Source organism: Neoarius graeffei, chromosome 23 (genome assembly GCF_027579695.1).
Source record: "Neoarius graeffei isolate fNeoGra1 chromosome 23, fNeoGra1.pri, whole genome shotgun sequence".
Taxonomy (NCBI): domain Eukaryota; kingdom Metazoa; phylum Chordata; class Actinopteri; order Siluriformes; family Ariidae; genus Neoarius; species Neoarius graeffei.
Window position 1 is genome coordinate 57,923,935 of NC_083591.1, and position 20,680 is coordinate 57,944,614.

At 41.2% G+C, this 20,680-nt stretch overlaps 1 protein-coding gene across 5 annotated transcripts in view; it reads right to left on the bottom strand.

Annotated features, from left to right (window-relative positions):
• Positions 1-20,680, bottom strand: part of ptprfb (protein tyrosine phosphatase receptor type Fb) — a 202,976-nt gene that overhangs the window by 60,351 nt on the left and 121,945 nt on the right. For 3 of the 5 annotated variants that reach the window (XM_060906533.1, XM_060906536.1, XM_060906534.1), the window contains exons 12-17: positions 18,582-18,775; positions 14,289-14,315; positions 9,230-9,347; positions 6,101-6,679; positions 5,333-5,430; positions 3,241-3,497 (exon numbers count right to left, since the gene is read on the bottom strand). In XM_060906533.1, the coding sequence (XP_060762516.1) occupies positions 3,241-3,497; positions 5,333-5,430; positions 6,101-6,679; positions 9,230-9,347; positions 14,289-14,315; positions 18,582-18,775 (1,273 nt within the window). The remainder of the gene's footprint in view (positions 1-3,240; positions 3,498-5,332; positions 5,431-6,100; positions 6,680-9,229; positions 9,348-14,288; positions 14,316-18,581; positions 18,776-20,680) is intronic. The other 2 variants (XM_060906535.1, XM_060906537.1) reach the window with 1 other exon arrangement.

A 20,680-nucleotide genomic window follows, 5' to 3' on the forward strand; every position in this document is an offset into this window, starting at 1 on the left:
GTGGTAACTTTAGCGAGACATAATCTCCCGTGCTAACTTTAGCGAGAGACAATCTCCCGTGGTAACTTTAGCGAGAGATAATCTCCCGTGGTAACTTTAGCGAGAGAGAATCTCCCGAGGTAACTTTAGAGAGAGATAATCTCCCGAGGTAACTTTAGAGAGAGATAATCTCCTGAGGTAACTTTAGCGAGAGAGAATCTCCTGACGTAACTTTAGCGAGAGATAATCTCCCGTGGAAACTTTAGCGAGAGATAATCTCCCGTGGAAACTTTAGCGAGAGATAATCTCCCGTGGAAACTTTAGCGAGAGATAATCTCCCGTGGAAACTTTAGCGAGAGATAATCTCCCGTGGAAACTTTAGCGAGAGATAATCTCCCGTGGTAACTTTAGCGAGAGATAATCTCCCGTGGTAACTTTAGCGAGAGATAATCTCCCGTGGTAACTTTAGCGAGAGATAATCTCCCGTGGTAACTTTAGCGAGAGACAATCTCCCGTGGTAACTTTAGCGAGAGATAATCTCCCGTGGTAACTTTAGCGAGAGACAATCTCCCGTGGTAACTTTAGCGAGACATAATCTCCCGTGCTAACTTTAGCGAGAGACAATCTCCCGTGGTAACTTTAGCGAGAGATAATCTCCCGTGGTAACTTTAGCGAGAGAGAATCTCCCGAGGTAACTTTAGAGAGAGATAATCTCCCGAGGTAACTTTAGAGAGAGATAATCTCCCGAGGTAACTTTAGAGAGAGATAATCTCCCGAGGTAACTTTAGAGAGAGATAATCTCCTGAGGTAACTTTAGCGAGAGAGAATCTCCCGTGGTAACTTTAGCGAGAGAGAATCTCCCGTGGAAACTTTAGCGAGAGATAATCTCCCGTGGTAACTTTAGCGAGAGAGAATCTCCCGTGGAAACTTTAGCGAGAGATAATCTCCCGTGGAAACTTTAGCGAGAGATAATCTCCCGTGGAAACTTTAGCGAGAGATAATCTCCCGTGGAAACTTTAGCGAGAGATAATCTCCCGTGGTAACTTTAGCGAGAGATAATCTCCCGTGGAAACTTTAGCGAGAGATAATCTCCCGTGGAAACTTTAGCGAGAGATAATCTCCCGTGGTAACTTTAGCGAGAGATAATCTCCCGTGGAAACTTTAGCGAGAGATAATCTCCCGTGGTAACTCTAGCGAGAGATAATCTCCTGAGGTAACTCTAGCGAGAGATAATCTCCTGAGGTAACTCTAGCGAGAGATAATCTCCTGAGGTAACTCTAGCGAGAGATAATCTCCTGAGGTAACTCTAGCGAGAGATAATCTCCTGAGGTAACTTTAGCGAGAGATAATCTCCTGTGGAAACTTTCACTCATTAGCTAGTTATAATATCCTTCTGTAACTTCACGTCGCTAAATCACAAAAAGCTCGTGGTAACTTTAGAGAGAAAGTGAAAAAGCGGATGAAAACCAAGCAATGAAAATAATAAATCAACTAAATGAATAAAATAGAAATAAAAAGAGAAGGATAGAAAGAAATAAAACAAAAAAGAGAGAGAAAAGAAAAGCTTTTGGAAAAGTTACAGTAGAAGAAGGAAAGAGAGTGAAAGTGAAAAACAAAAATAAGGAAAGTAAAAGAGGAAAAAAGTAGAGAATAGAGAAAGAGAGAAAGCGAGTGAGTTTGGCAGATGTGTGTGTGAAGATCTGTGTGTAGGTGCATGTGGTTTGTTTTTGTGTGTGTGTGTGTGTGTGTGTGTGTGTTTCCTTAACTCCTTGCATACGATGTGAGGATTTTACACATATCTCGCAACCGCAGTCTCTGCCTGACTGACCTCAGACTTTATTTTGGACAGAAACTCGGTTTATACGACAGAATTAATGAGCCGAATGAAAGAAAAGCGTCAGTACCAGGATGAGAGATAAACATGAGCATTGCGTGAATTGCCAAGTTCCAGACGAGTGTTTTTGATGGCGGAAGCTAATGGAGACGGAATGAGAAAATCTTAAATACATTTAAAATCAAATATCAAAAGTGACTCACCAACAAGAACAAATTAAAAGAAACTCAACATGCTTTAAAAAAAAACATTTTAAAAAATCAGAAATTATTTTTAGAGGTTTGTAGTGGTTCCTACTGGTAACTTTAGTGAACAATAAACTCCTGTGGTAACTTCAGCTAGCAATAACTTTCCGAGGTAACTTTACTTAGCAATATCTTCCTGTGGTGATTTTAGCTAGCAATAATCTCCTGATTTAACTTTAGTTAGTAAAAACTTCCTGTGGTAACTTTAGCTAGCAATAACTTCCTGTGGTAAAATTAACTAGCAATAACTTCCTATGGTAACTTTATGTTGCAATAACCTCATGAGGTAATTTTAGGGGGGATTTGCTACCTAAAGTGGAGGAGTTTAAGTATCTCGGGGTTTTGTTCCCGAGTGAGGGTAGAGGGCAGCAGGAGTTGCACAGACGGATCGGGGCAGCGTCCACAGTGATGCGGACGCTAAACCTGTCTGTTGTGGTAAAGAGAGAGCTGAGCCAAAAGGCAAAGCTCTCAATTTCCTGGTCCATCTATGTTCCCACTCTCACCTATGGTAACGAGCTGTGGGTAGTGACCAAAAGAATGAGATCGCGGATACATGAGTTTTCTCCGCAGGGTGGCTGGGCTCTCCCTTAGAGACAGGGTGAGAAGCTCGGTCATTCGGGAGAGACTCAGAGTAGAACCGCTGCTCCTCCACATCGAAAGGAGTCAGCTGAGGTGGTTCGGGCACCTTGTTAGGATGCCCCCTGGACGCCTCCCAAGGGAGGTTTTCTGGACATGCCCCACCGGGAGGAGACCCCGGGGCAGACCCAGGACACGCTGGAGAGGTTACATCTCTCGGCTGGCCTGGGAACGCCTCAGTATTCCCCCAGAAGAGCTGGTGGAGGTGGCCGGGGAGAGGGAAGTCTGGGCTGCTCTGCTTAGGCTGCTACCCCCGCAACCCGGATCCGGATAAGCGGTAGAAGATGGATGGATGTTAATTTTAGCTCGCAATAACTTCCCAAGGTAACTTTGGCTAACAATAACCTCCTGAGGTAACTTTAGCTAGCAAAAAAAAAAATGCTGTGGCAACTTTATGTAGCAATAACTTCTTGTGGTAAAATTAGCTAGCAATAACCTCAAGAGGTAACTTTAGCTAGCAATAACTTCCTGCGGTAACTTTAGCTAGCGTGTAGCGAGAACATTCTCCACCGGATCCCAGCGTCACTTCTCCGAGTTGTGCCTGACCTGATCAGTGCTGTAGTTGCCACTTTGGGAAGGTTGATGGTGATTTTTCCTCCATTGTTCTCGTCGGTTTTGAAGAGGACGGGTTTGGTTTTGAGGAGATCCGGAGCGGTTCGAATGGAGACTTGCTGCTGCAGTCCTCCAGCGCTGTTCCCTCGACTCATCAACACAAACGAGTAATTAGTATCGGGCTTCAGGCCTGTGATCAGCTTCCTCTTCATGTTGCCCTGAACCTCCACACTCTGCTGATTGTACAAAATCTACACACAGGGGACACAAAGTCATGGCATTAATGTACACTTACTTTTATTTACCGAAAATTCATTAAAGCTTTAATGTTTGTCATTTTATAAAAAATATAATAAAAAATCCTAAAAAGTGTCTGAAAGTGAAAATAAATGTGGCAAAAAATAATGTAATAAATAAATAAAAATAGTAAAAATAATTAGTGCGTAAAAACAGATTGGTACTAGTTGCAAATTATTAATTCGCAACATTACTGATTAAGAATATATTATATATTACGTTTAATAAATTATGAAATAAAATCAGCTCTTAAGGAATAAAACATGCTGCGTCATGCTGTTATAGAAAAATAACCAACGTGGTAAAGAGGAGTTACTGTTATCATTCTCAAGTATTTATACTTTTACTCCTCTTATACCACAGCAGTTTACCAGCAATTCCATTTTTTAATTATTAAAGAACAACATTTCCCACATTAATCAATACAAAGTACCTGCAGCTTTCAGTTCTTTTAAATCAAGGCTGAATACTTTCTTCTTTGTCGCTGCCTTTTATTAAATCAAATTTGAGACTTTTAATTTGATTCCTTTCAGCACGACCGCAATGCATGATGGGATATATTACTTTGGTTAGTGACCATCGTTGTACACTACTTTTCGTGATGCATTGTGGGATACTTTGAGTGCACTATATAGGGCGTAAATAATCCTCGCTAAGGTTTCGGACAGCACTACAAAACGGCGTCCTCACTATATAGTGAGTAGGGAGCGATTTCGGACACAGGGAAAGTGACCAACATCTGCCAACGTTGTCAAAAGACGTGCGCGCCCTCTTTCGAATGCTGATGTAATCAAGCTGAAAGTTTTGTTTGTTCTGATAACAATCAGGAAAGTTTGAAAAAAGTAGGTGGTAATCGTCATTTAAACTCGTTTTTGTGCAATATTTCGTTTGGAAAACAGTTTTCAAAATGGTGGCACTGACACCTGGCTGACTCTTCACGTTTAGAAGTCTCGCACAAGTCTCGTAAAGATCACGCGGATAAGCGACGCCTGCCGTGGACCAAACGAACTAAATTCAACACGGCTAAAAACCGAATAGGCCGATAAGTATAATATTTAATTGCAATGAGTTGTCAATATGAGTAACGATATAAGGTTAATAAAACCGAAAACATAATTGAATAACACATTCATTAAGAAATAAAACAAGTTTAAAAATGACTTCAGTTCCCCTTTAAGTAAGAAAAAAAACAAAAAAAAGACAGACAGTTGCTCAAGAAGATGGAAGAGGATTTTCTGTGCTAATGGGATAACGTAATGGACAGTGCAGTGATGAAGACGTACAGTCTCTCCAAATGCATGCTAACCATGATGGAAACATTTCCCAGATGTTTCTCGATGGAATAATGTTGTGGCTTGTGGATTCCTTCAAACCAGAGTCAATTTGCAGAAAGAGCGCTTAAAAGCCTCGGACGTTTAGCATTTGCCACCTAATTATCTTGATTAGAGAATCAGAGATGGAGTTTCCTATACAGGCTTTTAGTATTATACTATTTTTTTCTTTTCCTTGATGTCAGTCCATAAACGGATGCATTAGAAACACTCACTTGATTTGCAAAGTACTCTTGTAAGTCTAGGGTGAAAAAATTCACATACTGTAATTTTCCACTTTCCTTAATTTAATCAAGCAAAGCATGCCAGGCTCCGCCTCCCAAAGTTAGAAGTAGTTGTTAAGAAATGATTCTGAGTGACACTCTGACTTTCAGTATCCTTGCAACACAAGTACAAAATATTTTTCTTTAAAAAAGGTAAACCTTATAAAATATCAACCACTTAAAAACTTTACGCACCTTAAAAAGCCCTTGAGACTTGAAGTTCTCTGGAAGCTCCCAGGTCAGAAGGACGGATGTCTTCGTTACCGTTTTGACACCAAAACTTGTTGCGAAAGCTAGCGGATAAAAAAAAAAGAAGACAAACAGAAAAATAAATTCACAGATTATCAGAAACTAGCTAAAATAACTAATTATATTCAAATGTTCTTTTTCACTTGTATTTTTCCTGAAAAGAAGCTAGCTTTAACGCATCATTAGAACTACTTTGAAGTTACTTTAGGGAATTTACGTCATTGATCAGCAACTTTCACGCACTTAAGAAAGAGTTAAAAATTTACTCCTGTACTGACTATAAACGTCATAAAAAAAGCAAAACAACTGCTATATTTATTTATATATAAGAAAACGAGATTGTCTAACATTAGCAGTAATACTGAAAGATGACGACATGGCTGAAAATGGTGCAAACAAACTAATTGTCATTTTATAATAATGCAAAAAAAATTTTAATAAAAAAAAAGCTTGTATGCTTTAGCTACACACTTTGAAGTGATAAAAGAAAGATTAGCCCTACTAATGTTCGACAAGAAACATTGTGCGTGCATAAAACAGATCCCTGGACCGTCCTGCATGCACACATGGCTCAGATTAAATGTGTGAAGCTCAGGAGATTTACGGCGTTTTGTATTTGGTGAGATGAAAAAGCACCGGACTGGAGCCAAGTAAGATTTTGGCTTGATGAACATTAACCAGTCCATTGTAGGGATTCTTATCGCTAGCACTAACCTGGTGATGTGGCCATGGTCCTGCTCTGGATGCTGGGGCTCAAGGGTCCACCCCCCTTGGCGTTGAAAGCCTGGATGCGGATGTCGTAGGTGGTGTCAGGCTGGAGGTCATGCAGCATCATGTGGGTCTCCGATGTATGATTGGTGCAATTCTGATGGCTGTTGATATCTCTATAAACGATGATGTAATGAGTGATCCGTCCGTTCCGCTCTGCCGGGGCTGGGGGCGCCCATGTAAGCCGGGTGGTTGTAGTGGTCAGTCCCACCACGCTCAGGTTCTGCGGGAATCCACTGGGAATTTCCTCCTGCGTGCTTATGTTCTTGACAAACTCTTCTCCGATGCCTGCGCGGTTCTTGGCACTCAAGTGGAAGCTGTAGGTGGCACCCTTGAAGAGACCCGTCGCCGTGTAGTGGTCGTCCTTGCTCCCAAAATTATGCACCGTGAATTTTTCCTCATCTGCACGTTTGTAGCGTAGACGGTAACCAATCAGCTCGCCCGGCATGTCCTTCGGAGGCTGCCACTGGATGAGGGCGGTGTTGCCCACTGTGATACTAATGAGCATGGTGGGCCTACCCGGAACTGCAAGCAAGGAAACGGTGGAGAAGAAGAAGAAATACGACCGAAGAGAAGGCTTAATCCAAAATGTGGTCACGTTAAACATTAAAAGTAACGTGTTTAAAAAAAAATGATTCAGTTTCAATTCTCTTTACAAGGGCTACATGTTATTGCTAATGCTAAAACTCCCCCATTAGATGTTGCTTTAGCCAAAGCCAAGTCTTCCATGGTCTCTTAAATCTTAAAGGTTTCTAACTTTGGTCTTCATTTTGTGTTCCAGTGTTTGAGAAAGAGTACGTCTGACTTCATTTAAGCCCATTTTAATCCTGTTTAATACTTTATTGCGATCTGTCCTGAGGTCAAGATAAAATTACGACTTAGAACGTCTGACTGTGGGTTCTCTGGGTGCTGTGGGGAAAAGTGAAAAAGAAGCACTGCTGAAGCGACGGTCATTAAGACTTAACTGGCTCACTACATGGACAAATTAAGGGATTAGGATGTTTAACGAGCTAAGGCAGGTTTGAGTTCAAGGCCTCACATGTCTTCTGTTTGTTCCAGACTTCACCTTCCAAAGTGTTGAGTTTGTAAAGTCAGACTTCACAGACTATCCTTATATCACTGCAGACTAATCACGGTATCAATATCCTGTCTGAACACTTTGCTACCAGCCACTTAACTTTGATAATTATTAGCAATATTAAATATATATTTAGCAGCTGAGAAAATGCTGCGTTCGTGTCTGGTTTTAATGACTGGTTCCGGCTCCAATTACAGCCTGACTGAGAGTCTGACGTCATTTAATACCACTTTAATACCACTCTTTGTTTAATTGCTAATCAAAGACCATTTGAATTCCATTCAGCAGCATGCCTCACTTCTTTCTTTTATGAGTACTTGGAAGCATTTTAGTTTTTTGTGCCACAATTTTTTTTTTCCTAGACACCCACCGTTTCAGAGACTGGACGCCTGACTTCATTTAAGGCCATTTTAATACCATTTACAGTTTTATTAGACTTTATTAGGATCTCCATTAGCTGTTGCATTGGGGGAAGTTAATCTTCCTGGAGCTCCCTGAAGAGTTTCAGACTCGGGTTTCGATTTAGAGGCCTACTGTTTCAGAGACAGCGAGTCTGACTTCATTTAAGGCCATTTTAATCACATTTAGCGCTTTATTGCTATCCTTCCTGGGGTCCATATATACAATTAAGACCTCAAATGCATCACAGAAGGCTCACTGGGGACTGTAAGGTGGAACAGGAGAGGAATTTACAAGAGGAACGTATTGAGAAGTTCAAGCAGATGGAGTTGATTTCCTCTCGGACTCTCATTGGCTGTTTCTCATCCCTGATCAGTTCATCGGCGAGAAAATCAGACATGCTTGAAAATATTGGCGTATAAACCACTGTTCCGTTCCTGGAACACCCCAATCTCTAACATCCATTATGTTGCTTAGCAACCAAAGATTACGGCTGACAAATTATACCGTGTGGGGCAAAAATTGCATTCTCAGAACCGAACCTTCTCGTGGTCTCTATTGATTAAGGCCCCAGAGTTTAATCCTGGATGGCATGATTGTTGGGAACCAGATGGTTTTTTTTGTTTGTTTGTTTTTAAACAGCTCGAGACGTCTAACTTCAGGCAGTTAACGCAGAAGCATCTGGTGAAGGTCTTGCACTTTAGCTCCACTCTGCCTGACTTCATTTAAGACCATTTTTATTCATATTCGCAGCATGAATTACTGTTCTGAGGTTTTTTTTTTATGGCCTTTTCGGGAAAACTCGAGAGCCACGTTACTCTGTTTATGGCGAAGATTTTTTTCATAGACCTGCTGTTACAGACACTTCGTATAAGACGGCTTTAACACAGTTTAACAGCATGACTCATCGTTCTGAGACTTTAATTCTTCCAGCGTTCCAGACTTTGGCTTTTAGTCAGAGGTCTGCTGTTTCAAACACAAAGTTAAGATCATTTTTATTATATTATTCAGCTCTTGATTGTTTTATTGTGCAGAAAATGCCATCCTCGCATGTTTACATCATAACATTTATCTAAGAAAAGATACGTCTTATCGCTGCCTCAATTACTAGGACTGGAAATCATATTTATATTATAGTTTTATTTATTTATTTAAAAAAAAAACCCTCTGGTAGTTTCAGGTCAAAACGTCCTGAATGTGATCTGTACATGTAAATTAAATATTTCAGGTTCATTAGAGACAGTTTTAATTTTTTGGGTCATAAAAAAAAGAAAATACAACAACAAATACAAAATGTAATCAAATAAGACTTTTTTTTAATTTAATGATTTATGCTTTGATTTTTTTTGTGTGTGATTTTCAGTGATCTGGAAAATTATCAAATGTGACAAAAAGAAACAGGAACAAGTTATTATTTTCTTAATTATTAGAAAATGTATATTTATTTATTTGTTTGTCTATTTATTTATTTGTAATAAAAAGTACACAATTACATAAATAATTATGTAATTATTTGATTTTTTAAAATAATATTTTATATCGTGGTCAGGGATTATTGGTCTGCATTATTATTATTATTATTATTATTACTATCGTACCTGCTCCTGTGGTTTTGATGACCTTGGCTTTGCTCCGCGCTCCGTCTCCTCTGGTGGTGTACGCCGCAACCGTAACCGAGTACGATGTCTCCGAGATCAGGCCAGAGATGATGGCTTCCTGTTAAACAAAAAACGCTTGAGCCCTGAATAACCCGGCACCCGACCCGCCGATACAAGGACACACACAGACACGCCCCCTTTTCAACACAAACCCGGGTTTAAAACCATCAGACTTTCTGAACCGGCCCGGTCGGCGCTGGACACTCGGCTCTGATGGCTCTAAAGGCTTCGAAAACACACACTTTCCACCACTGGAAGATCTTTTCTTTCTTTTCCAAACCACACAGACAGCAACCAGAGGAACCGGACCATCTGTGGCAGAGTTCTGTCAGAGACGTTTTCTTTAAGAGGACGCAGAAAACTTTTCAAACGCTTCATGTCGTAGGATTTGTCTCTCTAACAGCGGATTCATTCTGGAAATTCACAGCATTCTGAATAATAACTTCAGTTATCATGAGTTTAAAAAAAAAAATATGAGGAGTCTCCAGTTAGACGGGTTAGTTAAAAGAAAGCCCTGTAGTAACCTAATGCTAGCAAAATAACCTTCTGCCATAACTTCGAGAAGGTTTTCAGGCCCATTAGTCCCTCTGTGAATCTGATTGAGTCATTCTTCAGATTCATTTGCTATTTGATTTGTTTTTGTTCTTTTTGTTCTTAACGCGCAATTAAAAAAGCAAAAAAAGGTAAAAGCCGCGTGACAGGCCGGAAATATGGCAACGGAGAAAAGTTAAACTACCAGCATACACAAAAAATAAATAAATAAAAAGAACATGGACACAGCGCTAAATAAAGGATTATAATTAAAATTCAGCTATTTATGGGGGCGTCGTGGCTCAGGTGGATAAGGCGCCATACCGTAAATCCGGGGACCTGGGTTCGATTCCGACCCGAGGTTGTTTCCCGATCCCTCCCCATCTCTCTCCCGCTCATTTCCTGTCTCTACACTGTCCTATCCATTAAAGGTGAAAAAAAGCCCCCAAAAAAATCTTAAAAAAAAAAAATTCGGCTATTTATTATTCAATAAATAAATGTGCATTATAGTCATATTATGATATTGAATTTAAAAAAAAAAGGACCAGACTTAGGACGTATTCACACCTACGTTGTTTGGTCCGGACCAAACGAACCAAATTTCCCTTGGTCCGGACCTTTTGGGTTGGTCTGAATACAAACCACAGAACTCTGGTCCGGACCAAACAAGCGGACCGAGACCGAGCTGCAAGGTCGGACTCGGTCTGGACCAAAGGAACCCTGGTGCGGACCTTTTGGAGGTGTGAAAGCAGACCGGACCTAATCCGACAGTTTTGCTTTTTTGTACCTCGGGAGCTTCCGTCGTTTGTCGAGCATTATGGGAAACAGAGTCTTGACACTCCACCGCAAAGTGCAAACACTGTTTCGGTTGTCAAGGGAACCTTACAACAGTCGTTCAGTCATTCAGCCCAGTGGTAGGCTAGACTACAGAGTACAAAAAATGAGTAGGGGGCAAACGTGGGCCGAGGAAGAAACGCGTGCCCTTGTGGATATATGGGCAGATGTCCACATATCTGAGCTTTTGGAGAGAACACACAAAAATGCCGACGTGTTTGCTGTATTCAGTGAGAAAATGAAGGAGAAGGGGTTCACGCGCTCCCCAGAACAGCGCTTTGTGCGCGTGTCGTCTCTGACCAATAGCTGAACGACCTCAGGGCGCGTGGCTTTGTTGACAGATTTTGGTCCGCTTACTAAAATGTACAGTGTGAAAGCGAACCGCACCAAAATGAAAAAATAAAAAAAACATTTGGTTCGGACCAAAGCAAGTGAACTATCGAACTATCCTGGTCTGAATACACCCTTAAAAAAGCTTCTTTAGTTGCAGCAGCGGTTCAGTCGGACATTTTTAATCTTGTATCGTCTTTGTTTAACTATTTAACGCTTCCACAAAACAAAAATGTACGGAGAATAATCCGGAATGTAAATCAGTACAACGTGGTGACGACAAAGAAAGAATGTGAAAACAAACAAACATTTCCAGAATATCCTGAGTAATTAAGCAGCTGTGCAGAGACGGGAGTGAAATCAACTTCAAATAATAAGCATTAGTTTGTGGTCACTAACGTTTCATTTAAAACGTCATTCAATTTCTGAATTGACTCAAAACGTCCTCTTAAAAAAAAACCAAACAAACCCTCAAACTCGTCTTATTTTTCAACGATCAAACTCGTTCCACCTTCTCATGAGGGCGGAGTTTGATCGATGTGACCGAGTTAATTACAGAGCGACAGAACAATGACACACACGGTGGCTGGAATCGACCGAACGCTGGAACAAAAGCAGCTTGGCGGAGAACACACACATCACACACAAGCGGCAGCATGAACACAAACACACACACACACACACACACCAATGAATAATGAGAGATGGAGGTAAAGCACCGGGAACAGAACACACCTGGAGTCCTACTTTTTTGTTCCCCCATAATGTCTCTATACAGGTGTAATGAGAACTAAAGTAGCGAGCAGGGAACCGAAGAACCGTCGCTGCAGGATCAGTCCAAAGAATCGCTCAAGAGAATTACTCAGATTTGTCGCTTTATAATCATTAAATTCACACCTAATTTGCATAGAATTGAGAAAATCTCCACGTTCATCACGTAGAAAATAAAGACTGTCGCTTTGTCGCTTGCTACGTTTAACTTTTAACAGTCACTTTATTGTATTCTTCTAAACTATTATTTAGCAATAAGGATTCTCCAAGATACTGCGATTTAAAAAAAAAAACCATTTTTTACATTTATGTATGCCATTAATTAATTTTTAAAATCTTTTTTCAAAGATTTGTCAGTTTTTAAAAGTATTTCAGTTCACATTATTTTTTTATTCACAATAAACAAATTATTTCATATTATTTATAACTTTTTTTAATAATTAATTTTTTTATTATTTTTTTTTATTTAAACGCAACACTGCTGTAGAGCCGACAAACCGTGAGCGAACCTCCTCGTGTACATCATCACACATCATATCACGTTTCCTATACAGAAATGACTTTGGGAGTCGTACCGTATGAGATTATACACTTTTATCAAATCGTTAGCTGCAATTACATCTACACTACCGTTCAAAAGTTTGGGGTCACCCAGACAATTTAGTGTTTTCCATGAAAAGTCACACTTTTATTTCCCACCATAAGTTGTAAAATGAATAGAAAATATAGTCGAGACATTTTTCTGGCCATTTTGAGCATTTAATCGACCCCACAAATGTGATGCTCCAGAAACTCAATCTGCTCAAAGGAAGGTCAGTTTTATAGCTTCTCTAAAGAGCTCAACTGTTTTCAGCTGTGCTAACATGATTGTACAAGGGTTTTCTAATCATCCATTAGCCTTCTGAGGCAATGAGCAAACACATTGTACCATTAGAACACTGGAGTGAGAGTTGCTGGAAATGGGCCTCTATACACCTATGGAGATATTGCACCAAAAACCAGACATTTGCAGCTAGAATAGTCATTTACCACATTAGCAATGTAGAGAGTGGATTTCTGATTAGTTTAAAGTGATCTGCATTGAAAAGAACAGTGCTTTTCTTTCAAAAATAAGGACATTTCAAAGTGACCCCAAACTTTTGAACGGTAGTGTATAGCTAATCTACATCAACCATGTAAACAAAATTTAACATCAGAGAAGAGATGAAGGTGTGTTAATCACATTTGTGATGACTATTGCTCAGAAACGCAGCTATTTCATCACTGTTAAAGCTCTAAAACTCGATCACCGTGTAGCTGATGAGCCACAAATCAATCAGCGCGGCTCATGTAGCTAACGAGTAGCTAGCGGTTTAGCATTGTATAAACTGCAGGTGTAAATCATGTTGTTTTTGCTGATTGAAGAAGAAATTAATCAAATGAGCAAATGTTTGGAATCAGAAAATTCTGCAGATTCACTGCCTGCCTGTCTGTCTGTGTGTGTGTGTGTGTGTGTGTGTGAGAGAGAGTGTGAGGGGTAAAAACAAGCCGGGTGCGTTCACTCAGCGGTGCATCGTACGGTCACACTTCATTAGTGCCCTCATTAGGCAGCTGACACCCTGCTTTCACAACATGGCTGACTGATGGAATAAATTAAGTGATGGAGGACGTCTGTCACATGACATCGGAATGGTGTCTACAATCAACGAATCACTAAACCCGGCTGAACTTCGGGCTTTTGCTGTGAAACACTGAGAGTCTGAGGATTTTAACCCCAAGCACGAGAAGCTTTACGAGCTGCTTCTCTTTAAAGTTCTGACGTTTACTGATGCTCATGTTTCATCCGTTTTATCCACATTAGCATTAATGAAAATCTGCTTTGAAATCTGAGCGAGCTGGTGATGCGCGGTCTTCTCGGCTCCGCCCTATTTTCTTCTCAGCGCTAAGAGGATTTTTTTTGTCTAACCAGAGACGAGTCTGTCGTATTCTGACTCAGCTTGTATTACATAACCACTCTCTCTCTCTCACACACACACACACACACACACACACACACCATCTTTTCTGGACTCCAAGGTGGAATTTGTCCTCTAGCATCTGCACCATCCTGTACTCGTGTATCACAAAGTGATATTTTAGTGAAAACTTTACACGCCTGTGCCTTTTTTTTTTTGCATTCCACAAAATTCCAGCCTGCTCTAATAATTATTTAGTACAGCATTTACGGTAGGCGCTCTAGTCCAGTAATTACGGTAATGTTCCATCTGGGAAAAAACTGTTCTGTTTGAGGTTTACACACGGCTGTATAATGATGTGGTTTTTGGGTATATTGTGTATACACTCACTTCAAATGCCACTTTAGGCATCACATTCATGCTGTTTGTAAGCACACACACACTCAAACCGCTGGCCCCGCCCTAATGGAGAGGTGTGTTAGTTCCCAGTCAAAGGCAAAAAGAGGAAGCACATCACACACCACACAAACACACAAGGAAGCAAGAACACACAGCGTGTCCCGATGCCGCACACCCCGGCTCACACTCAAGTTACTCACATATTCGGTGGTGTCCTCAATGTTCCACTGAGCGGAGAAATGACACAAACACACACACGGGAGGGAAGGAAGGAGGGAAAACGAGTGAATAAAGGACACTACTGATGGAAGGAAAAAAGCATGGCTACTTTTCAACTGGTATGACTACTAATGAAAAGTAGAGGGGGGGATACGGAGGAATAACATTAGATAAGACATTATCCTAAAACTGTGAATGTTAGAGAAAGAGGGAGGGAACGTTTACATTATACACACTCAGCGGCCATTTTATGATGTCTAGGACACTCATATACATCTTCCTGTAGGTGTAAACAGGACACTGTTCACTCCTGTAATCAGCCCAGGAGTCTTACTCACAAAAAAATTTCACTTAGTATTGTTTGCTTTTCCTTTTCTGTCCCTATAGAAGATTTATAAATCGCACAATCCGGCATCACCCACAAGAGGACGGGTTCCATATTGAGTCTCAAAGTTTCTTCCTCCAAGCTGCTTTGTGGTGATGGAAGCCTGTCAAAATTTCCCCAGTGAGAGAAAGTAAAAACGTCTTACTGACTTCCACAAAGCATGTTTTGATGATGTCAGACAAGTATTGATTTGATAATTAGATATCTGGTCAACCAAATCATTAGTCTAGGCAAGCTCCTTATGATTTGCCCACTCCTGTGACAGGTAGAGGGGTGCCAATACTTTTATGCAGAGCAGCAACTTGGCTGCCGCAAGTAACTGTGCACCTAGGAAGTGGCGTATACGGTACAGACGTGTGATAACGTGTCCGCTGAGTGTGTACAGAGACAAGGGAAGACGGCATCATGAATATGAACATCATGAACCATCGTGACTTACCTGAGAAGACAATAACACACAGTGACCCACAACGTACGTTACGCTTAAACGGTAACACATACACACTCCTAATGACCAGCTGATATCAGTGTCATCATCTCTCCTGATTTCAGCCAATCAAAACATTCATATTAGTGAAGAATGCGGGGAAAAAAAACCCACATGGTTCTCAGTGGTGGCCTCAAAGGTTCCTCTTTATCCACTGCACTGCTTTGTTACCATTTTATTCTACGATTTTATGAAACGTGGAAAAGTGTCTATGGTAAGACCTTTAAAGTCATTTTAAAGAAGGCAAAACAAACAATAATTGGAGAGGGCGTGGCCAGGTGGAGGTATGTGGGGAACCAATTGGATGGAGCTAAGTGCATGAGGATAGATAGCTAGAGCAATAATGGGGTGGAGCTAAGAGTACGAGAGCGAGGTCTGGTGGATCACATGAAAAGAACTAAGGGGGTGGGGCCTGGAAAATGTCTCTGAAAAAGAAGAGAGGTTTGAGGGTGGGGTCTGGTGGATCATACCAAAGAGATAAAAGGACGAGGCTGTGTGGAGATCAGTAAGAGCTTTTGGGGGCAGGGCCAGGCAGAGAACATTAAAGAAGGGTGGAGCCAGGTGGATGGCTCTGAAGAGCTAAGGGGTGGGGCTACGTGCATGGCTCTAGAGAGCTGACAGGACAGGGTTAGTCTGGCTAACGCGACTGCAAAGCTCTCCGAGCATTTGGTCTGGCCAAGATATTAAGCCCAACCGTTTCCCAAAGCGCGTGGTTGACCCGCCTCCCTGAAATGCCTCAGTTTGCTACTGGTCGAAGCCAGAAAAGGCTGTGATGAAGCTTAAACCAATCACATCACTCTTTCCTCTGACGTATGTGACGCGACGATAGGATTCTCGCTGAGCCCCATTGATTTGCGGGGCTAACTGGTAGATTAAACTCTTACCGAAGCCGGTCGGGAGCAAGGCGAAAACGTCCTTCCTTTCAATAAATACCTCCAGGGCTGCTCTTTGCTCCGTTTTCAATGAGAACTTCCCGTTGAATGCTTTCAATACAGCATGATTCTGTAAACAATCTATGGCTTCCGGTCGCAGTTCTACTACGTCACTGCCTTGAACACGCCTCTACCCAGGGCCGTTGGAGATGCTCAAAGTTGATTGGCTCCTGATTTTTCCGAAGCTTGGAAATGCTGGAGATAGCTTGCCTGGCCAGACTAAGCTCGCAACAGGCCCTCGTGTTGCGTCATGCTTAGGATGGGCGGGCCCAGGCTAGGACAGGGTAGTCCATACCCTGGTAGCAGAAACCTGAAGAGGTGGAGCCAAGGTGAATGGGTGTGGCTAATGCTGTTCCGGAGAAATAGATCAAGGCTAGGTGAATGTCAAAAGAACTGAAGGGGATGGGGCCAGGGAAATTGTTCCAGAAAGCTAAAGGGGCGGAGCCTGAGAGGTCATATGGGGCTGGATAGATGGTGCCAAAGACCTGAGGGGCGGGGTTAGTTGGATTGTTTCAGAGAGCTGAAGGGACAGGTGTGCGAAACCTGACAGGTGGAGAGCACTGAAGAGGGGTGGAGTCAAGTAGATAGCTCTGGATTTGAGGAGGCGTGGCTAAAATAACTTCTACAAGTTACAGATAGAAACGTAGGAAATGTTCAGTACATCGTGGATTTATTAAATGTATTACTTCCTTTTAAAACACTAATCCAGGACTGACACACATCCTGAACACCTTCCTTCACACACACACACACACACACACACACACTCTCTCTCTCTCTGAACTCTGAATTTCACACACACATTCCATTTACGCTCAGAAGCTACACACACTTTAAAAACTTTTTGTTCTGATCTGAGGGAGAGTGAATCCTCCGTGGACCGAGAGCCCATTTTCTCAGCGCAAACCCCTGCGGTGTTACCCCGAGCATGAAATCCCATTAACCCCTACACACTGTCGGCCTGGTCTCTCACACACACACACACACACACACACCGCACTGAAGCAGAGCCGACACGCCTCATGGAAAGCAAAGTGCTCAACGTCGTTCACACTCCGAAGCTAAGACGAAGTGATGCGAGCTACAAAAAGTCAGCGTAAGCTCACTTAATCCCTACACCCTATCTAGTGCACTATTTTGGTGGCTGTTCCATTAACATCAGTCAACAAAGTGGGGGGAAAAAAAAAAACCTTGGTGCACACATGAAATGCATTGCAAGAAGGGTATAAAATAACCATGATGGCCTATATAGTGAATAGGGATTGTGGTTTGGGACACACCCACAATGCACTGATAATGGTGAGCCTACATAGTGAATAAAATGTCAATGGGACACGCCCACGGTGGACTAATGAAGATGTGACTTCACAGGGAGTGTGATTTGGGACACGCCCACAGTGCAGTGAATGAGAAGGAATTAGGACACGCCCACTGTGGTCTGATGATAGTGAGATGCTTGTAATGCCAACGTACAGTAGACTACAGGGTATGTGGTTTGGGACACACCCACGGTGTGTGGATTTCAGGGATGAAAGGAAATGTGGGATGGATACACACACACACACACACACACCATTAACATATTAACAAAACAGGTGCTGAATAATATAGTGACGGTCGTGCCGCTCCATCAGAGATGTTAAGATGTTGAGGTGGCTGGATCTGCTGCATGTGTTCACTTGTCCACTAGATTAAATTTAGCACTGGAACCAGGGCACTGTGTGTGTGTGTGTGTGTGTGTGTAGGTTCTAGGTTTGGCCTTGTTCAGAAAGAAAGCACACTTAAAACGCCCACACAAACAAATAACTACTACAGGGGAGAAATATAATAAAAAAAAACTTTAGTTAATATAAATATAATAAAAAACCTGTGATGTGCAGCTGCATTACAGTCAGAGCTGCTGTTCTCGAAAATGAATCAACACCTCGTCTTCTGACCAATCACAATCGAGCATTCAGCTGATATTCTGATCGAGAGGAACATTAATATGCCAGTGCAGATAAATTAAAGAAGTCTCCGTTATCCGTGTGTGCAAGAATTTCCTGACATCTCAGAAACCCAGAGTCTGATCTCCTGCTTTAAAATATTCATGAAAATCCAAATCCCTCTTAAGGATTACTGTCTTCCCTCCTCCTCCTCCGCCTCGGCACACACTCGTTTCTTCAGGCTGTTGTCAAATGTCCTCATTTTAATGCAATATGAGTCGGGGGGAGAAAAAAAAACAACTCCAGCATATACGGGAACAAGGCAGTGCATATGCATTAAAGCCTGTGGATAAAAAGGGTCCTCGAAAAGGCCACCAATGTTTTGCTTCAGTGAAAAAAAAAAACCAAACACGTAGCAAGAAAAATGCAGACTCAAGGAGAAAAAAAATTGTGATAATATGGTGAGATTATACACCGCCCCCTGTTGGTGAAATATAGCGCGTTATAAAATAAAATAATAATCTATTTTTGGTCGACGTTCTTACCTGAGCTTCAGGCAGCGCTACATCCATGATGTTCGGATGCCCTCGTGGTTCTCCGTTCTCTAGTCGAGAGTAAATCACCTGATATCCTCGGATCTGACCGTGCTGTTTTCCAGAGAGCGGTGGTTTCCACGTCACGCGGATAGCCGTCGAGTTTATAGCTTCGACCTCCAACTTACGAGGAGGAGCTCCAGGCACTGTGAATAGAATATATGGATATATGTAGAGCATGTCAGAGGAAAAAAGAAAGAAAAGAAATGTAACATAAAGCTTAGCTTATTATCTACCTTAATAGCTATCTTTTTTATTAAAGAAAATAGATACATTCAAAAAGAATAAATGAATAAACAAATTAGTAATAAAATACCCCAGAGGTTAACAGAGAAAAAGAAAAGTAAAAAATGATGTAGGTTTTGAGATGGGCTTTAGGGAGCCAAGAAGTCAAAAAAGGAAAAACTTCGTAAGTATCATGTAAGGAGTCAAAAAACAAAAACAAGCAAAAAAAAAAACCTGCACCACTTAAAAATAAAAAATAATTGCAAAACAAAACTCAATATTGTCCATAAATTTTAAAGAATATATCTCATCAGTGCCAAGCATTAAAAAATAAAGAATATTTTGTAGCACAGGGTGGAAAAGGAAAGAAACAAGACAAGAAAAGGTCCCTAGATGCACGAGGCACTAAAAATGAGAAATTTAGCACGTATCTGAGAAGCAAGGCACTAAAAAAAAGACAAAAATTAACATGCACCTCAAGGCACCAATACTAAAGAGAAATTTATGTTGCTCAGCATCAAAGTAGTGTATGTGTTTTAATGTTCCCTTAAGCACACAAACACACACAAATCTGAGTTGTTAAGTTTCTCAAGAAAAAGGACATGCCTAGTTTCTTTTCCCCCGAAGCCTTTCTTCTTTTTTGCGCTCTGCACTGGAAAGTCGCAGAATTCATTTATTTATTTAGTTAGTTTTTTGAAGTAGAAACTCAAAATGAGAAGGCCACCAAATATGAAAACTTATACATCCATTCATTTATTTATTAATTAATAAATAAATAAAAAAACAATAATATTAAGCTAAGGTCAAAATAATCAGTGATAAAACTTGAAAGAAATTCAGAAACACTGAAACATTAGTGCGATATTTTGAGTGTGCGAGTTACAGATTCCTTGGTTGAGGTATCAACGATTTTAGACAAGCCATTAGCATGTTCCTAACTTTAATTTTTAGTAATTAACCCCGATCTGGTTAACGTGGACGTCCGCGCAACTATGCTATACGAGCTGTTGTTTATGCTCGTTAAATTAATTCTTCAAGATCTTTCCAAAAAAAGTGCATTCATGACAAGTACTGTACTGTTCTATTTACGTGGTACCTTGAGGCAATTGTGAATTGTTTTGACTTTGGAGAATTTACCTGCTTTCTACAAGCTAAAAGTAATATGATGATCCAGCAAAACTTTCACAAGTTATATAAATAAACTCATTTCAGCATTGCAAAGGGAAAGAAGGGAATTAAGGACAATGTGGGGAAATGTGTTGAAAACTTGTTAATTACAGTAAGGAAACTTCAAATGTGTTAATTATAGATGGTGCCCTTGTGGGATCCGGGAAATGGAGCGCTCTTATTCATGACAGAAAAGGAAAAAGTAAGTGAGAAAGAATTCATGAGGAATGGTTATCTTTCCAGAAAGGGTTCTGGACAGAGGGGTGACCTGACTTGCAGGCAAAAAAAAAAAAGGGAGAAAAGGAAAGGAAGGAAAGGAAAGGGTGGCGCAGAAGAGTGGGATGTTCTGAAGCCAGAAGAGGAAGAGAATCAACAAGGGGTAGAACTGAACCGTAAAGGGAGAAACTGCCGATGAAAAAAGAGAGCTCTGTTTTCTGGTGGAGGAAAGGAGGGGCAGTAGAAAACCTCGGCCTTGCAGCACCATGCGAAAGAGTGCTTGGTTACGTGTGGGAGAAAAGCCTAGTGTGTCCAGGAGAGCGAAGCTAATCCTGTTATTTAGAGACAAAGCACATGTTGTCTGCTGAGGAGACGCGTATATCCCATCTTGGACAAAAAGGCTCTGCTCTCCTTGGACTGATCATCTTCACACTTCATCGCAA